Raw genomic sequence first — 19587 nt, 5'->3', positions numbered from 1 at the left:
AAAATTGTATGCTCATGTTATTGGCCTGCTGCATCCAGAAGTTAGGATGTATAAATCTGTAGCATTGTACAGTTTATGGTAGCAGGTTGCTAACCAAGCTTGCTAGCTTCAGTTAACTGTTGTTCTACCTCTCATCCAAATCTGATGCCGTCTGACTCCAAAAGTCACCAAAGTTGATGCTTTAAAATGCAGACTTCAAACCCAGCAGGAGACAGCATCACAGAGACTTCCACTCTTCGTATAGTCTGTTGTCGTAACCACACTGCACCCAACCAGTTGAAGTGAAAAACTTCTATGAAACACTAGAAGAACAATTTTGACTGAAAACATTTATGGTAATTATAACCTGATATTGTGACATCACCAGATTGGGAATAGACTAGTTTGTTGGGGGGGGGGGGGGCTCCCCCTACTAGCGGGATGTGATGTCTGTGCCCACCCCTCCCTCCCAGAAGCTACACCTATGCAGATGACCGATACACAGCTCTTTTATATTCAAGTCAACCTTTATTGATCAATGCACAGTAGTATTTACTTCCAAACCTCACACTTTTGACAGTTCCATCGATCCAAACAAAGGAAGCGGCTTCCACACCATCACTCATCTTTCATTAGATTACAGGAGACGCAGAAATCATTATTTTAGACATAATGGCACATAAAGACTGAAAAATGGTCTGTTTTGGCTATGGCCCGTTGACATTTCATCTCAAATGATGGTTTCTATCCTAATATCTAATGTTCTATCCTCAGAGCTGCTGGCTTTTTCAATAAACGAAATGGAGCCTCTGACTTGGCTAATGCTGCCTCTGACCAGCGGATCGGGACACAAATTTGTTTTTAATACAGGAAAGTACAGTTTTGACCTCTAAATGTAACTCAGCACCACAGGCAGCTGTAATATCATCAGTGATAATGGCAGAAAATGGCAGAGAGGGGAATCAAATCAACACAAGCATGATGGATAGATGGATGGCAGGGATGTTAGTAATGTCTGCCTTCACCCTCTGTCCCTTTCTCACATGCGACTCCATCTCGTCGAATTCTAATTCTTGGATGCTGAACTGCAAAGAACAGGCCAGCGCTGCTTATGAAAGCCTTTCACATACGCGGCGAGGGTACATGCAAGCACATGCAAATAGGAAGCATTTGCATGTGCTTAGCATTAGCATTCATTATCCGCGGCGTCGCATGGGGCTCGTGCGAGAGGTGGCAAGAGTGCGTTTCGCGAACTCGTCCTCAGCGAGACACCGATCATTTCTAACTCTTGAGCCTGGATTCTAATTCAGTGCCGGGATACAAAACTGCTGGCTGGTGAAACGGATACAGCTCGCCTTGGTGGAAAGTAAGAGTTTCCTTTTATGTCAAACTCAACAGTTAAAGGAAATTAAAAATGATTTCACAGCCTGCTATAACAGGAGCGCTCATTTTATGGTAAATTAGGCTGTGACAATTACATTGCTCGGACCACGGGGTGGTCTGCGGAAGCCACGCGCAAAAGTGTGCACAATCAGCGCAGGCTTCGAGTGGGCGTCTTCCAGACTTGAAAATAATTAACACGAGAATAATGTGCTCTAATTCGATAGTGACGAGAAATATATAAATAGGAGGAAAGAGTCCACGTGAAATGGGAGTCTCTGGATTCTCAGTCTGCTCACTGACCAGCTGCAGTCTCAACCGGCTCCTTTCTCTTTTTCCTCATCTCCCCCCAACCTCTAAATCAGCTGGCTCCTTTGGATGACATGGCAGCCGGCCACCTCTCACCACCCATTTGCTCCTCTTCCCTTCCCCCACCCACCCCCATCACCTCCCACAACCCCTGCCAGGAACAGAACTGGGCCTCGAGGCCACTCCTTTTCAGCTCCGTCTGACCACGACACCATGCTGAGCTGCTCCCGTGCACGGCTTCAACTGCAGAGGAGACAAAAAAAAAAAAAAAAAGGAAAAAAAAAAAGATGTTGGCATGAGAGGACATGTAAATACACAATGCTGATTCTTAATGTCCCTAAGTCGTCCCTTGTTTCCTGCTCTGCGGCAATTTAGAATGAAAAAGGGGGAAAAAAAATACGAGGCCACTTTTCTAATTCAATTTTTAAGCATTGGCTGCAATAATTAAAAGGTCATTTTCCTGCCAAGCAGCACAGCTCTTCTGCTGTAACTAAGCAACATTTTAAGTGAAACATAATTATTGGCAAGACTGCCGATTTTGGATTAGCGCATTACCATTTCAATCAACAGCTAATGTGTTCGCAGCGCTCTGATTCAGAGTATTTTCCAGCAATTTGAAAGAAACACGAAGCGGAATCCAACAATTCTGAGACGCCTGGACTTGAAGCCGCTGGAACGAGAGGATTTTGATATATATATAATTTTTTTAAAGAAAGGATTTTCTTCCTAAAAATAGTCATATTGAGCACATTCTTCTAACAAGTGGGTGACCTTTCTGTCAAAACACCTCCTTTAAAGTGGCCTTAAATGCTTTGTTATCCACTTTCTCTGCCAGCTTCTAAAAGCCTGAACACCGAGCAATACTTTTCCAGCCATCATTCAACTTTTCCTGCCTTCAAGGTGCAGACAGGACATCATAAGAAAAACACCCCCCGCCCAACCCCTCTCGTTCCATTTCAGGAATGGCCAGAGTCCTCATGCTGCTCTTTTCCTTCAGTCAGAGTGAGTGAGGCTACAGATCCTCATTAGTCACTTTTCCTGAGACCACCCCGACACGGGCATCGAGCTCTCCTCGCTCGCTCAGACTTGCTGAAGGCTAGCCGCGGCCACACACCAATTCACAGGCATTGTGAGAAGCAGAGGCGACTTACGGGAGCCCGGGCAATCATCAGAATCAATCAACCTTTGAAATGCTGTGAATATCATGAACGTGCTGCTGCTGCATAATGTTACACCGGCTGAACGGAGCCAGAGGCGTTTGCAGCAGTGCGGGGGGGTGGGGAGTTAAATGGCTGTACCAGTGCCTTTGAATGTTTAAGAACATTACCTACAAACTGTGTAGACACTCTCAGGCTAGTCTTACACTTACGCTGATATAAATATTATAAGAAGAGTCCTTTCAGAATAACATTTATATCCGTCATCAATAACTATTAATGACAACCGACACAAGTGATACACACGACTGCGGATTTATTCTTACTAAGGGTAAAATATGTTACCAATTAGCAAACTTAGTTATTTTGTAACAAAGGTTTCAATAGTTGTCAAATCACATGAATCTGAGAGATACGCACAGAAGTGATACTGTTAATGAGCCTATTTTAACTCAAACTATGACTTTTCCTAAAGTGGAAAAGGAATTTTTTCCTTCCCACTGTCTCCAAAGTGCTTGCTCATAGGGGGTCATATGATTGCTGGGTTGCTCTCTGTATGTATTTATTGCAGGGTCTTACAGTATAAAGCAACTGTTGTTGTGATTTGGTGCCGTATAAATAAAATCAAATTGAAAATTGAATCCTTTGCATTAAATCTTTGCCATCAGTACTTCATAAAATCCTTCAGAAAACCAACCCTTTACTTGTGCACCTTTTTAGAAATGTGTGTATACATAGAGTTGTAGTAACCTGCAAAGATTTAAATGGGAACCACCACAACACAAACTTAGAGGCTTTTTAAACCTATGAGGATGAATTCTAACTCTGTAACAGTCATTTAAACATGTCAAAAATGCACAAGTGTTTAATCAGCAGTTTACCTTTTATGGGTATCAGTTACCATTTAACAGTTACCTCTCCAAATAACGATGTTGGCTTCGTTAACAATGAATAACAAATGAATAAATAATTAGCTTTAGTCTTTGTCAACAGCAAAATAACCTTTAACTAAGGTGTATCTAGCCAATGATTTTTGTTAACTACCTATAAAAATCTGATATTCAAACACAGCATTTTTTTCCTCTCCTCCTGTCAGACATTTGAAACCAGCAGACTTGTGTGTAGTCATTTGTTTTAATCTGGCTCTGTTCAGATCAGCCGTTTGCTGGCTTTTTAAATTTTGTTGTTCCAAACACCATAAATATTAGTAAATGTCTGCATTTAGCCAATAATATCAGTCAGTCTCCAAACACAGCATCTGCAAAGACGCACATTCCTGCTGTGATGTAAGAGCATCAACGGCTGTCTGAGGTATACAAGAGAGAAAAAACAGGGCTCTAGATGATGCCTGCAGCAGCGCAGCTCTTAAATGGGTGAGGCGTAGCAGCGAACCAACCTGACGTTTGCATGGTCTCTGTCCAGCCGACCGTCAGTCTCCGGGCACTCAGTGACCGATAGCTGTGCCTGAAGGAAGGACAAACCCCAAATCAATACCTTGTCTAAAAACACTGGGAGAAACTCGAGACAGATCATGCAACATCTACAGGAGAAGATATGCTCATGCAACTCAAGCTTTCTTTTTCAGATAACTCTGTACAGGCACAACCTTTTGAAATATTACAGTAAGCAACTTTTACACAGCAAATAAAAAAAGTAACAGCAGCTCAACTGTACAGAAGATGATGACAGATTTGGCTTTGTTCCTTTTAGCAAGAGTTGCATTAACACTATCCTATTATATTTTGTTAGTACACAGCACAGTTATTTTGGTACATGAAATCCACTACTGTATGATATTGGAAGTTACGTTTTTCTTACTTTTGAGTCGATTCTTTTTTGATGCCATGACTGTAATGATATTTTAAGAAATTGTACGCATTTACCAGAAAGTTTATGTCAAAGGATAAACACACTAAGAAATTAAACATTTAGGGTTAGGTTACCTTTACAGTGGAGTTCTCTAGGTTATAACCATCCTCTCCATTGCACTGCCATTACACTCTGTACTAAAGTAGCCATCGCGCCAGCTGTCATTCATGACAATGAAGCCTAGACCTGAATGGTGGTTTGAACTCAGTTAATTTTCAGATGCTATAAAAGCAATTCTCATTAAGGATTACGACCACAGGTAGGAGGATTGAAAAAGTCTTATACGTACCCAGGCATTCAATGCTTTAGAACTCTATACACATTAGGAAGCTATCCAGGTTATTTTAGAGGTCTTACCTCTGGGTCCTTTTTAAAAAGTATAGAAAGAGAGAGAAAGAATAAGTTGTGCTCTTTTGATAATCAATCAAGACATCATTTAGTAGGGTTAAAGTCTTCAGACGTCAATACATTCATTTAGATTTAAAAAGCGCTTTTGAATGAGAAACAAAGGAAAACACCTACATCTGACTGCTGGTTTAAAAAAGGCCATTTCAGAATTTTACTAGGACAGGAAACAAATAAAGCAAGTTAAGTTTCATAAAAAACAAACTAAGCTTTATTGACAAACTGCTGCAAAACATCTTTTGGACAGATTTAGTAACCTATTTAGGCAAGCTTACACATGTAGCATAATGCATTTTATGGAGAGGGTACAGATACTAGTGGCAGAATAAGTACAGTTAGGATGTTTTAAAATATGTACAAGAGTTCGGATTGAGCTGCAGGATCCCTTCTCTATAGAAAGAGAAGACCCATGTGGAGATTTTTGTCCCAATCCTTCTTTGTGTACTTTGTGCATGCAGTTTATGTAGAGTCAGATCACAAAATCAAGACCTGAACCGTGTGTTTCTTTTTTCTTTTAGCACAACAGGTGAGACCAGGTCTCGTCCGTGTTCTCATTAAACAAACATTTTGTCTTCAGTCTTAAAATTATTAATTTTTGTCTTTTTAAACATGACAAACAAATTGAGGATATGAGGACAGTCCATCTCAACAGTGTCTATTAGGGCTATATTTCAAAACTCTAAGTACAATGACAAATATTGCTGCCTAAGTCTAAATGGACAACGTTTTAGAACTATTTAAACAACAAACCATAATCAAGAATGAATTGTACTTGAGTTAGCCTTTGCTTCATTTAAGGATTTGGGTTTTTGTTTGTTTCTATATTACATAACTGAACGTTTAAAAGGTCTTTTATTTGGCTATATTAACAGAATTTTGAAATGTAGCCTAAATGGGAATCTGCAACTGACCCTCAACAGATTCTTTATATATATGTATATAAAAACAATTAAAATGGATTCCTTAGACAAGTGGATAATGAGCCACTAATTCAACTAGAAACGACTACTCCCACACAGTTAAAAAAATAAAATAAAAATAATTAAAAATTAACGATCAACAATGCAAAAAAGCCAGAGGAGGGTAAAAAGGGTCAGAGGAAAAAATGACAGCAAAACGTAAAAAAACTCAAAGAAAAAGAAAAACTATATAGAACGCCAACTTCTCATCTCTGACCCATCTAAAAGCCGCTTTGGTTGGTTGGATGGTTGGTTGGTGCGACAAAGAAGGGGTGGGGGAGGGAGTTCGCGGTCAAATCTCAAAAACCAGTTCCGATTTTCAGTTCCCAATTTGCTCTCTTGTATAAAGTCCGGCGTAGGAAAAGACCAAACCAAAGACAAAACAGACAATTACTTTTGTCGGGCTTCTTAAAGCGAGAGCTGCCGTGGTAGACAGGCGCTTGTCAGGGCGACACTAAGGGTGGCGAGTCCGCTTCAGTACTGTCGATATGGGTGCTCCCGGTAAGTCGTCTTGCCGCCTCGAGAGGGGGGAGGGGCCTTCCCTGGAGTTGTCCGCTGGGTGCCGTTCCAGTCATCCTGGCCTGGAGTGGAAGCGGAAAAAAAAATAGACACATCAATAATTCAACATTTCTAACAAAGAGCCTTTGACTGAGCGCACATTAGAGCTGCCCTGTGGCACCGTTCAGTTTATCGGACATGTTGGAAAAGCACTAAATCCTACATCTGACCGTGCACGGCACCTACAACACGTCACAACACATCAACAAGAAGTCAAAAACTCTACAGTGTGACTTTAGCATTAAAGAATATTTAACTGTGAAATAAAGCCGTCAGTTTGGATCAGGGTGAAGAACTGTCCCATCACATTGTGGATGATCAATTTTGTCCAATTTCAGATCTTTAAAATAACCATCTGGCAATGCCAATGTTTTCCTTATAGCTTTGTCTTTTTCAGCCTTCATTACAACATGTTTAACATTTAGGCAGCAGAAAATAATGTGACACAATGGCACTGATGCTGACAGATCTGAGTATCAGTGCCATTCTATTAGCTGACAGTGATATCAATCAAAGTCAATATTAGCTGACACAATGCACATTTTGGAAAATTTAATCTGGCTGATGATTTATTTATTTATTTTTACTGTTTTTAAAGACAATCAGAGACATTATGGGCTGACGTGCATGCATATTTCAGACACCAACACGCAATAACAAATATACAGAGGATCAATTCAATCAATTCAATAAGGATGTTTGTCGTTTATTGTAATAAAAAAAATTGTTCTTTACCATAGGACTCGTACGACTCTGTGGTCTCCCCATGTCCATAGTCATAATATTCTGGCTCTCTGTTGGTCATAAACAGGGAAAAAAAGAATAAAAAGAAAAATCACTTTTAATCTTTGAAAAACATCAAGCAGCTGACTGTAATGTCTAGGGGGACGCTAATTGGCTTCTACGAATAAGATCAAAGCTTGGCTCTCTACTATGGAACATCTGAGTCCCGGCTGGTCCTTCTAAATAACACTGGCATCCACAGCATGAAACACAAAGTACTATCAACGCTGAATTTGTGCAGAGTGGCTAAAAAGTATTACTGCTGCTCTCAAATCCCATTTCAAGTGAAACTAGCAACTAGGCGATGTGTGTGCATTCTGTGAGAAGCAGGTGAAAACCAAAGAGACGTCTGATTCACTCACGCCTGCGGCTGACTGTAATAGCTGTCGTAAGACTCGTAGGCCGTGTCTGTGTAGCTCTCATCGTAGCCCTGGAGAGGGAAGGAAACAGAGAGGGAAAGAGAGAGAAGGAAAAAAAAAAAAAAAAAAAAAAGAAAAAACAGGGTGAGATTTAAGGAGAGTCTTGTTCATGAATGTCAAGATGTCCCCAAAGAACTCCACTTGTACAAAAGCAGACACACTCCCCTTATGTCTCGAGCATCTGAAATGACTTATTCCTATGACGACGGACAAGCAATTCAAAGCTAACAGAACATCAAGAAAGATCTTATTGAGATGAGACGAGCAGTGGAGGTCAGATTTAGCAACGTCAAACCTGAAAACATAACGTCTACACAGACAACTGAGGCGTCTCTGCACATTTCTTATATCTAGCTCATCAAATACAACACTAGAAGTGACGTTTGTGTGTGATAATAATAAACCTACAAAATAAATGTGAAAGGATAAATTCATTTCCACTGGCAGTGGTACTTACATATTCGTCATAGCCTTCTGCAGCTGCACCGGGGTTGTGCTGGTGTGGAGGCGGTGGTGGCATCCTCTGGGGAGGTCCTCCAGCTATGAGTCTGGCACGGGGTGCCACAGCTCCCCTGGCAGGTGCTGCGGGAGGTCCTCCTCTGCCTGCTGGGGCACCCCTCACTGCGCCACCTCTGGCTGGGCCACCTCGAGTCACACCTCCCCTGGCGGCAGCACCACGAGGCGGCATTCCCCTGCCCCTGGAACCAAGAACTCTGGGTTATTGTCGTGATGATCTACAGCAGGAGTCTCAAACTCAAACGAGCTGAACTACATCTTTGGAAATATTTGTGGATGTTACTTTTATTTAAAATATTGTATAATAAGACAAAACTGCAAAGGTGAGAACTCTTATCTGAAGCCTTATAACAAAATGGTACTTTTCTATCTGACCAGACACGTGGCTGCACTTCTGCTATAGTTTTTTTTTTTTAAACAAAATAAAAGTATACACGTTAGTTTTTGTAGTGCAAATAGTTTTCTTTACAAGTAACTCCTTACTGAACAAACGCAGCCAATCCCTCAACATATTTGTGCTTCCTGCTCACATTGCCTTCATATTTAAAAATAAATAAATATTTAAAAAAAAAAACAAAACAGACAGGTAGGTTTGCATAAAGACAGCAGCAGGGGCAAAAAGCAACCCAACTCTAGAGCCCAACTGGTACAGGATTTTTAAGGCTGACAGAGAAACTTGGCAAAAATGTAAAAATCTGATACCAGCCAAGAAAATGAGTTTGTTTAAAAATTTTATTTATTTGTGATCTTTAAACTCCTGGCAGGGTAAGTATAGCTGATTATATGTTTCTTTTTTAAATACTAAGCTCAGCTAACTGGTAGGTGGTTGTAGCTTAATATTAACCATTAAGATGTCGTATCAAACTTAGGCTTTTGACGGCATATAGAGCCGGGCAGCCTGCTGGGCCTGAGAGGTCCCCAAGCATTCCAAATCATTGAGAGGGAAACAACAACAATAAAAATGTATGTATGTGCATACATACATACATACATATTCAGTGATGCAGCAGCTGTCATGAGAAATTGTGTGTGTTTGTGTGCACTTCCTCACCTGTGTGCTCCTGCAGGGGGGACACCGCGGCCCCTGACTGGCAGGCCACCTCGGCCTCGGGCTCCGTGATCCTGGCCTCCGTTCAGGTAGCTCATCTCCATGAACTGCTCCTGGCAGATATCATCCATCATATCCTATACACACAAACACACACAGTGAGGACAATAATACTAAGACAAAAAAAAAAAAAAAGAAAAGAAATGGAAAAGTGACTGTGCAAACACAAAAAATAGAAAGGAAAGGAGACAGCGTGGAAAGAGGAGTGATGAATAAAAGAGTGAAATCATTTCCGAGCTGCTCAAAACACGCCACCCCTCCCAACGGCTAACAGAGCGACTGGAAGAAAAAGTCTCAGTGCCAGTGACTCAGAGTGTTAAAGAGAGGAGGGGGGGGATGTGGATGTGGGAGGCTGGAGGTTGGAAAGCATCCATCCACACTCCGTGCCTTCCTGTGTCTCTCCATCATGCACAAAATGTAAATCACTTCTCTGCACACTCCTTGACAAGTCTGGTGTGACTGCATGAGCAGTTACCTTATTTTATCTGCAAAAACAATAACTTGGGGTGGATTAGCCAAGCTGCCTGTCTCAGCAGCACAAATCCTGCAGCCCAATCCTCCGCCTTTCTTCTGGGAGCAATCACAAGAGCTGCACTGTGACCCAATCAATTCTTTTTCATATCACTCCCCAGACTGGAATAGTGACAGAGCTCTAATGATGTCCAAAAAAAAAACTACTGGAATATGAGATGCAGACATCAGCTTTCAACTTATCTGCAGCAAAAGCAGGCAGAGCATTTGACTGATTAGAAATTCATCTGAAGGGAGGAGCAGTCCAGCTGATGCTGCAGAGGATGCAAAGTCTTTACCCAACAAGGTGTTGAGTTTAATCAAGGATCTGTAGACGTTACGATCAATAGAAGAGAGAGAAATCCTTCTGCATTCACGTTGGTCGATGTGCAGATATACACAAATAAACAGGATGAGGAAGAAAAAAGAAGACAAACCCTGCTGAAATCACAGGGCTGTGAGAGACTCACTGTCTTAGTCAAATAAACTAATTTTTTTAAATAAAATAACTCAAGTCTAAGATGGCCGATATTCAGCCCTCCCGCCACTAGCCTGGGCTGCAGCAGCAACCTCCTCTCTCGCTCTGACAGGAAGTTACAAACATACAAGGTGAGAAGTAAGACAGCTGACAGCCTTGTGGACCAGTATGACACCAAAACTGCTGTGATCTAAAACACAAACAGTTGCATGTCAGAGTAAACTGGCACACAGCCACTCCAATGCAGCAATGTGTTAACTGTGTTCTTTACATGCATGCGGCTTCGAACCTGCACGGACAGTGGAGCTGCTGTTTGACACATCTACATATGACTACACCTGCACCAATTTAAAATAATTATAGGAGAATGACATTTCAAATAGGGCTGGGCCATATCATACCGTTCACGTATAATGTCGGGCAACGATAAGAAAATGAAATATCGCAATAGAATATGGGCAAAACGTGCATGCGCAGTGCCTTTGTTTTCATACGCACATGGCGGAGAATGAGAAGGGTGAAAGCAGATCGTTGAATGAAACGGATGAACCAGAATTGGTTTGTAAAAATGCTGCAACTTCAGTGGTGTGGAACTGGTTTAGCTTTCGTCCGTCAGATACACAACAAAGCACTATTTTTGGTAGAGCATGCTAGCGGGCCGTCGTTATTACCGTGTTTTTTGGAAAATACAGCACACTTAAAATCAATCCTTTGATTTTTCTGAAAATCGACAGTGCCCCTTATAATCCCATGTGCCTTATGAATGAATTCTGGTTGTGTTTACTGACCTCGAAACGATTTTATGTCGTACACGGCGCTCGAAAATCTGTCAAATGTTTTAGTACGACTTTGCTAAGCTACGAAGCCGCACCGCTTGATGGATTGTCGGAGCATTACGGCTGTCGTAGGCAGGAGCCTCGCGGAGTGATACGTACTGTGCTTCAACATAATATTACCGTATTGTGTGTGTATAACCTCTTTTTAAGTTTTGTGGATATTATACATGGTTATGCTGAGGATATGTCGGCCAGTTTCCACTGGAAATGGCTTTTGGTTAAACTGTCAGTAAGGAATTTGCATTTGCACTGTTAAATTTTTATATAACTTTCATGCACATAAAAAACAGCTGCTTGTTTATGTGAAAATATATTGATGTTTTTTCTTTTTGCACTAATCAAGTTGTGGAGTTGTAAAGTATTTTGTCTAGTGTCAATTATATCGTCAGTTATATCGTTATGGCAAATTTTCAAATGTATATCGTAATAAATATTTTTGGTCATATCGCCCTGCTCTAATTTCAAATGGCTTGTAAATCAACAATCAACATGCATTCAGGCACCTCCATGCTCAGTTTTCCTACTTTGAGGCCATTCCATCAATCTGAGCCCCCCTCCCAAAAAAAAAAAAAAAAAAAAAAAAAGTAAATTAGTCACCAGGAACATCCCTGTGGAATACCTAAGCAGAAGTACAGGCAATACATAAAAGTTTCAGCAACAAATTACATCCACCCATTCTCCATCTGAGTCATTTATTAAAACACAGCCTTGCTCTAAATGAAGGCCGTCACGCCTGACAGATTATGGTCTTAAACTGTAACGACAGCTTCTGTAAGCGGCTGATTTTTACATAACGCAGCAACACCAACACCGCAGCTGGTTCATCAGCCCATTCATCTAGCCTCCAAATTATTCTTTCTATAGTGCCCTGCACACTAATTAAAAAAATGTAAGGCAGCTCACAAACCCCTGGGCCTATTGGCCTGCTTTGGTGAGAGCCATTGTGAGAGGACTGTGGGCTTCAGCTGGGCCCGACAGCACACCGAGCTGGCCGGCACTCAAGAATCTCTCAGCATAAAACCAACAAAGCAGACGTGGGCTGCGTACAGTGAATACGGCCACATATCCGCCTCGAAGCTCTACAACTCCAGGCTGATTCTCCTCTCTGAAGAATGAGACTCAGGTGAAAGCAGAAAAGTAGGCAAGCCACATGAAGGGGGCAACCCTGCTGACACAGTGAAAGTGGCCCAATTCCTCCTCTTAAGCTGATTGCTTTACGTGCCTGGACTGTGCCGCAGAATGTGTTTGCTCCAGGTAAATACCCACTCAATCTCCTCCGGCTGTCCTAGCAGGCCCTCCTCCCAAAGCTTTGTCTAACCAGCACGCTGCGGCTCTCTCCACCTTTCTGAAACGTAATTTCACTCGATTACCACGAGAACACTTTCGGTGTAGCTTCACAAACTTTTCCCAGCTGGGGAAACTGCATTTACAATCCAAAACAACTTCTAACCTCTGCAATTAAAGAAATCATGAAGTTGCATTAAAGTGGGTATGGGTGAGTGTGATTTTCAGATTTAAAGGCATTTGTGAGGATTTGCTCAAAGTTCAATCAATAACGAGCTTAAAAACCAATCTTGAATCAAAACCAAGCGGAAAATAAAGTCATATTACGAAACTGACATCTCCTACATCTGTGTGCAAATGGGCCTGAAGAAAAACTTGCTGACTGCGTGCATGCAGCTCAAATCAGAGCTGAGACGATTAGCCAATTACTTAGTTGAAAATTAAGAGGCAACTACTTTGTGATTCAATTAATCTCCTGTTGTTCAAGAAGTAATACCAATTAATTCCCCAATTCCAGCTTAACTGGGTTGACTATTTATATTTCCCTCTCTTGTATGGCGGTGAAGACAGTCATGTTAGGGAATGAGACAAAACCCTTTTCAAAGATCTACCTGGGATTTAAGACAGCAAAACGGCACCGTTATCATCTTCAATAGCATTTATTAGATTATGTTTAAGAAAAGAATGGGCACCCAGATCAATGAAAATAATCGTTTACTGCAGCCAGAGCTCAGCCTGTACAAGGCCTCAGATATCACTGAGAAAAGGAAGCGCTGTTTCAATTAAACAAATATAAAAATACACTTATACAGGAGAGAAGAAGCAAATCCTGGATTCAAAACAGTGTTTGTGTGAGGTGATCTTTGGAAAGCAAATCCATAATTTAAAAAAACAAAAAAAAAAAAAACAAAACGAAGCATCTTCTTTTAAGCTACAACGAAAATGCCTCTATTCTCATGGCAAAGTCATGTTTAACCTCAACTATTCTCACTCTGACTCTGTATTAAAATTGAGAAATCTCCTGACATCACTTCCCCCTGTTAAGGTGCTGAGTGTTTTCCACATTGCTGACCTTTTACAGGCTTAGTTTTGCAGTTAATAAACGGCACAAAACGCTCTACTAAACTCCACACAGGCAAGTTCACAGATGGCCAAAAGCAAAACTGGCAAACTCACCGGAAACAGGAACTTCTTGACCTCCTCCATGGCGTGGGCCATGCGCAGGTAAGCCTCGGGCACAGGCGCAAAAACCTCGATGAACACGTGCAGCTCCATGGAGAGGTGGGCATACTTGGGCTCACCGCTTTTCCTCAGCCCCTCCTCCTGAAAGAAAAACCATCACAGAGAGTGAGAAGAAGCCAGCTCAAACATTTAATGAATAATGCAAGGAGAAAAATCACATTTATTCCACCTCGGAGAGCAACAGGGGTTACATGCAGTATTCCCTTCCTTTGTATAGCTTGATAATTACATCAAACTGGTAGATAACAGGTTTAGTGGGCTATCCTGAAGACTCTGGAGCAGATGTGCAGTGTTTGAATGCCCTTGGCTGAGTGTTAATGTTCAGCTGAGCCATCCAGCAACTTGACTCCATCTGGGCTCACTAACTGTCATCCCGCTCAAGCAAAGGCCAGATGTGTTATTGCTTCAGGTAACCTTCCCACAGGTGCATAAGACCAGATGTGTGTAAGCGTGTGTGTACCTTGGCTTTGTCTCTCATGGATCCTTTGCCCAGCACAGAGATCTTGGCTCCAGTCTCCTCCTGCAGACGTTTGATTGTGTTGCCCTGAGGTCCCAAAATCTTCCCCACAAAATTGAACTAACAGCAAAACAAAGCAGAACAAAATTAGCCTGACAATCACGGCAGAGGCGAGTTTAATACCAGGAGAGTGAGGGAGAGGCAATCACCGTCTGTCTGTCAGGGCTCTTGTTGCACATACTGCAGCCTTAAGTAGTAGATTTAACAGACAAAGTCGATATGAGCCCCCGAGGGCTGTAATACTGCCGTTTGCTATTCACTGCAATCATCCATGCAGTGAGCCAGAACTTTACCTCCTCGATCTTTCAACAAAGTAATTACCGTGTGTATGATGCGTCCCGCAATTAGCTGTCATTGCCAGAAACGTTTAACAAAAAGCCGCCCCAAAGGAACCTCGCTTCAACCTGAAGTAGTAAAAGCAGCTCCAATAATCGGAATCGCTCATTAGCTGTGTCGTGCCCGACACAGCAGTGTGACGGAACAACTAAAACCCAAGGCCGGTGTTAGGGATGCACCTGTCCTGCATTTGGAATACATCAGTCCTATCCCACCTCAAAACCCTAAAGGGTCAGCAGACTGGATGCATTACACACCTGCAATGCCAATGTCTGAAATGCATGTTTGCAATTATTTTAAACTCAATCACAACTCGACTGGTCCAAAAAAAACAAAAACAAAACTGGGCTCTCTCTCCCTCTCTGACAGCTTCTGTCGCTCGCTGGCTCGGCTTAAAAGTTTGGAAGCTTTCGCTGCACTTGCAGGAACATAATGCGTTGAATGATATTATCTCACTTCACCTGCCTCTTGACTGCTTCACTGGAGTGGAGCAGACAAGAGTCCATCCAATTTGGTCTATCCCCATTCTGAGAGATCAGACAGTCATCAGACCCTCACAGAACAGGAGATGCTCCTACAGCTCATCGATCCGACGCTGAAAACGAAGCAGCACCTACAGATCTCATTCTTTATAAAGCAGTTTGCTCTATTCAAAAAGAGCACTGAACACCAGAAGTTACACAATGGGCCATAAAAGAGACACCACACTGACTCTGGCAACTTAATCTTTTTATTTTTATTTATTTTTTTAGCAGCATGCAAATGATGCATTGTGCAGCTGCAGCATGCTCTCTGAGTTTTACAGGACAGATTACAGCCTTTATCACAAACAGTCATCCTAAAATCAATGCAGCCTTACGTCTGAGCCAGATATGGATTGAACCGATATGGCTGAATGCACCTGAGGTTAAATGATAAACCTAAGTAAGGCTCGGGATGGAAACAGGAAAAGATCTGAGCACCAGTATGAATTACACTGAAATATAGAGCCATCCCAGCTATACTCATTTTAACATTTTGATCCCTTTTAGTGAGATTTTAAAAACATGCCAGTATCGGCTGTAATTATACTCTGGAGCTTAAAGATCAGGGTTGAGAGGAGTAATTTGAGACTCCCAAGTAACCCCGTGGCTTTGTGTAATTGAAACACAGCTGCAGGATAAATTAAATCAAGAGGGGTTTCGCTGGGAAGCGGGAGACGACAGGAGGAGGAGGAGAAAAGAGGGGAGACAAAGAAAGCTCACCTTCGGGTACTGTTTGACAGGTATGAGCACTCGCTCCTTGAGTTTGATGTTCTTCGTCGTGAAAAGGTCCAGGTATGTCTCAGTTTCCTTTTTAGTCTCACCTTTCTGGATTCTGTCAATTTCTGGAAGATGAGAGGGATCATTTCAGGCAACCAAACAGTCAGAGTGGCAACATACAACACAATGATGAGAAGCACTTATGTGCGCTTACGTGAACCAGAAAGTACCAACTTTAGGGATTCAGCACCACCAGGATAGAGTTAAAACCTGATCTTAAAAACCAGTTGTGCATACACTCATCAGCTGTTTAGAGTTGGATTAATACAAATCTGGTCCCAACTGTGTAAAGCGCAGCATCACTTCTATGATTTGTGGCCCTCTGAGGGGAAAACACGTCTGACTTTTTAGCCCGTTCCTGTGGTTGTAACACACACCTCTGCAAGTCTTTGATTCACAAGCAAATCCACATTAACTGAATGCCAAACAACGGCAGTTTCCACTGAGTGCGTTGACTGCTTCACTCTGCACATTTGTGTTCATTTGAATAGCAGTGAAACAGCTTAGCGAGCCATTAAAAGGCAAACACTTGACCACCGATGAATAGTTTCGGCCATTTATCAAACAAATCGTAGCCCATTCTCTCGCTGTTGTTCACTCTAAAAGACAATTTTGCTGTGATTATGTCACCCTAAACAGCTGATCAGCCAAATCATCTCAGACCTTGTTCATTCTTTAACAAAAATCAAAACAGTCCAACTCTAATCTGTACTGGAAACAAATCAACACGAAGTATTTGCGAGCATCCTCTGTAACCTCTTCCTTGTGGCAGAGCACCTGGTTTTCCCCCTCCAGCACTCATTGCAGTACTCCCATCTCAAACCACCTCCGCCCTCCTGACTGTGACAACTCCCGAGCCTTCAATGTGCAAACATGCCAGCTTACACCACAGTCTACCAGCTGCAGATCAGGAGAAGCCTGAGTAGATGTTTCACCGAGGGAACCCATCCACACTGCACACCCTGACACACTTTGTCTTCCTGGTTAGTCCACGCTTCCAAATTTCACACACGCAGCCTAGATTCGCCAAATCACGTTTACCAAACGGTCAACTTCATTATCACCAGGGCTACCTGAGTTAAGCAAATAAATAAAATAAAATCAGTTTTAGAAAATGGTTCACAATTACTGACAGAGCACATGGCCAATGGCTGACATAACTATATAATCACATTTGTTTATATAAAGCAGTCATAGCTAGCTTTTAACATCCTTTTTTGTATTACGGATAGCTGACCAACTCACACAGTACTACTAGGTAGGTGTGTGTGTCCACTTGTCCTCGCTTCAACACAGCTGCAAGGCAGCAGTCCCGGGGCGGCCATGGCTGCAGTTTTGTTGCTCAAGGACACTTAAGCAGTGGCCATCGGCAAGCACCGCGGTTAAGGGCTCTTTGTCGCCTCTGCTAGGCCGATTCTCGGCTTTAAAGTACTGAGGTGACCCCCGCTCCTGGACACTAGCGCACATTCACAGGCTGCTGCGCAATAACATATATCAACAGGGACTCGAGAGCACACGACGGAAACAGCCCGCGTGCCCAAGTTTAAACTCGCGCGAGCACCGACAGTTACAGAAAAGAGCAGGTGCGACAAAAGCTGCACGCGAGGAAGCGGATATTAGTCGCAATAACTGAAAAGTGTAGCTCCTCCGTGGTGTAGCGATAGCCTTAAGCGGTTTACTCTTTCAGACGCTATTCGTTCACTAACTACAGATTTTAACGCCCACACGTATTTTTCTTTGTTTTTGAGCCATGAATAGGACCTCGTCTCAGCGTAGCGGTGAACGGGGTAGTTCACGTCCCGTCCGCAAACACATGGCGCCGCTCTCCTCAACTCCAGAGGATAAAGCGTACGGTGGAAAAATTCACAACAAAACAAAAATAAAGACAGTGTAACAGTACTTTACCCGCGTTTAAAAGTTTCATGGCGTGCGTGAACGACGAGTCCAGGCTGTCCTTCTCTGCCAGAAGCTCGGGGAGATATTTGTCGTCGTTCTCCATTTTGTTGAGTTTGGAGGTGTAGGGGGGCAGTCAGTTTCGGTGCAAAAAATAAAGCGTGGAGAAAAATAAACCCAACAGTATACGGGGAGGAAAAAGTAGTCCAATTATGTAACTACGGAGAACCGCGTATCCTCTTTGCAGACCGCGCTTTGCATGTGGCGTTTTTGTGCGACCGACGGGTCCGTTACTGTTTGCCGCTTCCCAACTGATTGATTCCCTCTTCTCAGCAGCGCTGGCTAGTTGGAAATGGGAGAACAAAAGCTGCGAGGCGCTGGAAGAACAGCCAACTCAAACCGACGGAAGTGAGCTCAGAGGGACGTACTTCTCCGGACTGACGCCGCCTACTGTGTGCTGTTCGGATGCGCCGCCTCCAGGAGCGACAATCCCACTATCAGATTTTCAATAGTGATATGGGTGTGTCCGCTCTGGAGCGAGTTACTGTCATAATAAAAACGTCTAGACTGCCCACAAGGTGTTCAATTCCCCCACACCCTCCACCCCATACTTTAAATTAGGGGAAACTTAGAGATACAATAGGGTGGCCTGCTGAACTAGAGGTGCTCAAGAGAGGCCACATGCTTTAAAATATGTCCTCATATGTTTGCTGTGATGTCTGTAGAAGTAAGCCACAATACTTCAATCTGTCTTGTGGATATTATCGTTTTCTCACATGAAGAATACAATTAGTCTGTGCAGTTAAAGTCATACATATGTAGCAATAGAAATATTCTATCTCTTATGTGCTGTTGTACAGGACCTTTTAACATCGGTTGTATATTAAGTGGTGTGAGCAGGATAATAATAGATGATGACACCCACAGTGTTTAATTAGTAAACAGAATTTCAGTGAAGATGGTGTGCCCTGAAGATGTGCCGCGTTCATTTGAGGCTCTCTACTGCCCCTTAGTGGCAGTGACGACAACGACAAGGAGCGGGTCTCTGTGCAGCTTAAAGTGGGTCTGTCAACAGAAACCCTTTCTCAGTCGAATTACACGTTTTCCTCTCAGCTGTCTATTGATTCAAAAACACTTATGTGTGAGTGAAAAGCAGCCGTGAGCCTAATGTCTGGGAGAAACAGCTCAAGGATTGATTCTGGAAGCGGTAATGAACCTTGCAGTGCCATTCTGTGGAGCACATGGTGTCAGAGGGTACAGCTGACTGGTCCATGCAAAGTAAAAGAAGGCGGTTTCCTGTATATTGGTTATTTGAGTACATACAGTGGCATGCATTATGCCTGGGCAGATCCTCTTTGAGCGAATAGCTGAAATTGCAGATCATTTGTCAGTCGGCCGCCGGACTGAAAACTATTACAATCGACCGCAGGTGTACCCAGGCATGCATCTGCTCAAAACAAATGAAGGCAAAAATTGACTGCAGTCAACACTTATGAGAGGCTGAAGACCTGCTCTAACTATCAGCGCTCAGCTTGATCTATCTCTGACCATTACAGTGTTATTAGTGTTGGGGGTTGCAAGGTTGTCCTGACTCCTCATGTCATTGACAGAATGGATCGCCTGTGAGCTGAATTTCAATTGGCTCATAAAAGGAAGAGTTACTTCTCTTGGCAGGTGGAGGAGTTCCAATCGGATAGCTTGTGCTCTTGCCTTCTGCTCGTGTGGACTTCCCATGTCCCCTAACATAC

At 42.7% G+C, this 19587-nt stretch overlaps 1 protein-coding gene across 6 annotated transcripts; it reads right to left on the bottom strand.

The window, feature by feature from the left end:
- Positions 1-487: 487 nt before the first annotated feature.
- khdrbs1b (KH domain containing, RNA binding, signal transduction associated 1b) lies at positions 488-18279 on the bottom strand. 6 transcript variants are annotated; one of them, XR_001167824.4, is made up of 14 exons: positions 17852-18279; positions 15890-16011; positions 14253-14369; positions 13727-13873; positions 9386-9519; positions 8276-8516; positions 7762-7829; positions 7352-7410; positions 6453-6639; positions 4984-5060; positions 4769-4880; positions 4644-4673; positions 4222-4289; positions 488-1911 (listed from the first exon to the last, which is right to left on the bottom strand). XR_001167824.4 is itself a non-coding variant. In XM_004563683.6 (9 exons), exons 1-9 carry the CDS (start codon positions 17943-17945, stop codon positions 6533-6535), a joined length of 1089 nt encoding a protein of 362 aa, XP_004563740.1. In that variant the 5' UTR covers positions 17946-18279; the 3' UTR covers positions 5288-6532. The 6 variants fall into 6 exon arrangements, 1 of the variants encoding a protein (XP_004563740.1); XR_001167823.4 differs by having other exon boundaries at positions 4769-5060; XR_013095109.1 differs by having other exon boundaries at positions 4644-4880.
- Between the last annotated feature and the right edge of the window lie 1308 nt (positions 18280-19587).

This window comes from Maylandia zebra, linkage group LG22, assembly GCF_041146795.1.
Source record: "Maylandia zebra isolate NMK-2024a linkage group LG22, Mzebra_GT3a, whole genome shotgun sequence".
NCBI classification, from domain to species: Eukaryota; Metazoa; Chordata; class Actinopteri; order Cichliformes; family Cichlidae; genus Maylandia; species Maylandia zebra.
Note: the sequence above shows the minus strand (reverse complement) of the source record. Positions and strands in the feature narration are given on the sequence as shown.

Bases quoted from the DNA above. Each gene is read 5' to 3' on its own strand.
- khdrbs1b (XM_004563683.6), bottom strand. From the start codon at position 17,945: ATGGAGAACGACGACAAATATCTCCCCGAGCTTCTGGCAGAGAAGGAC. The intron at 8,517-9,385 runs GTGAGGAAGTGC...TCTTGGTTCCAG, and splicing joins CCCCCTGCAGGAGCACACAG to GGGCAGGGGAATGCCGCCTC. The intron at 6,640-7,351 runs GTAAAGAACAAT...CTTCCACTCCAG, and splicing joins AGAGTCGTACGAGTCCTATG to GCCAGGATGACTGGAACGGC.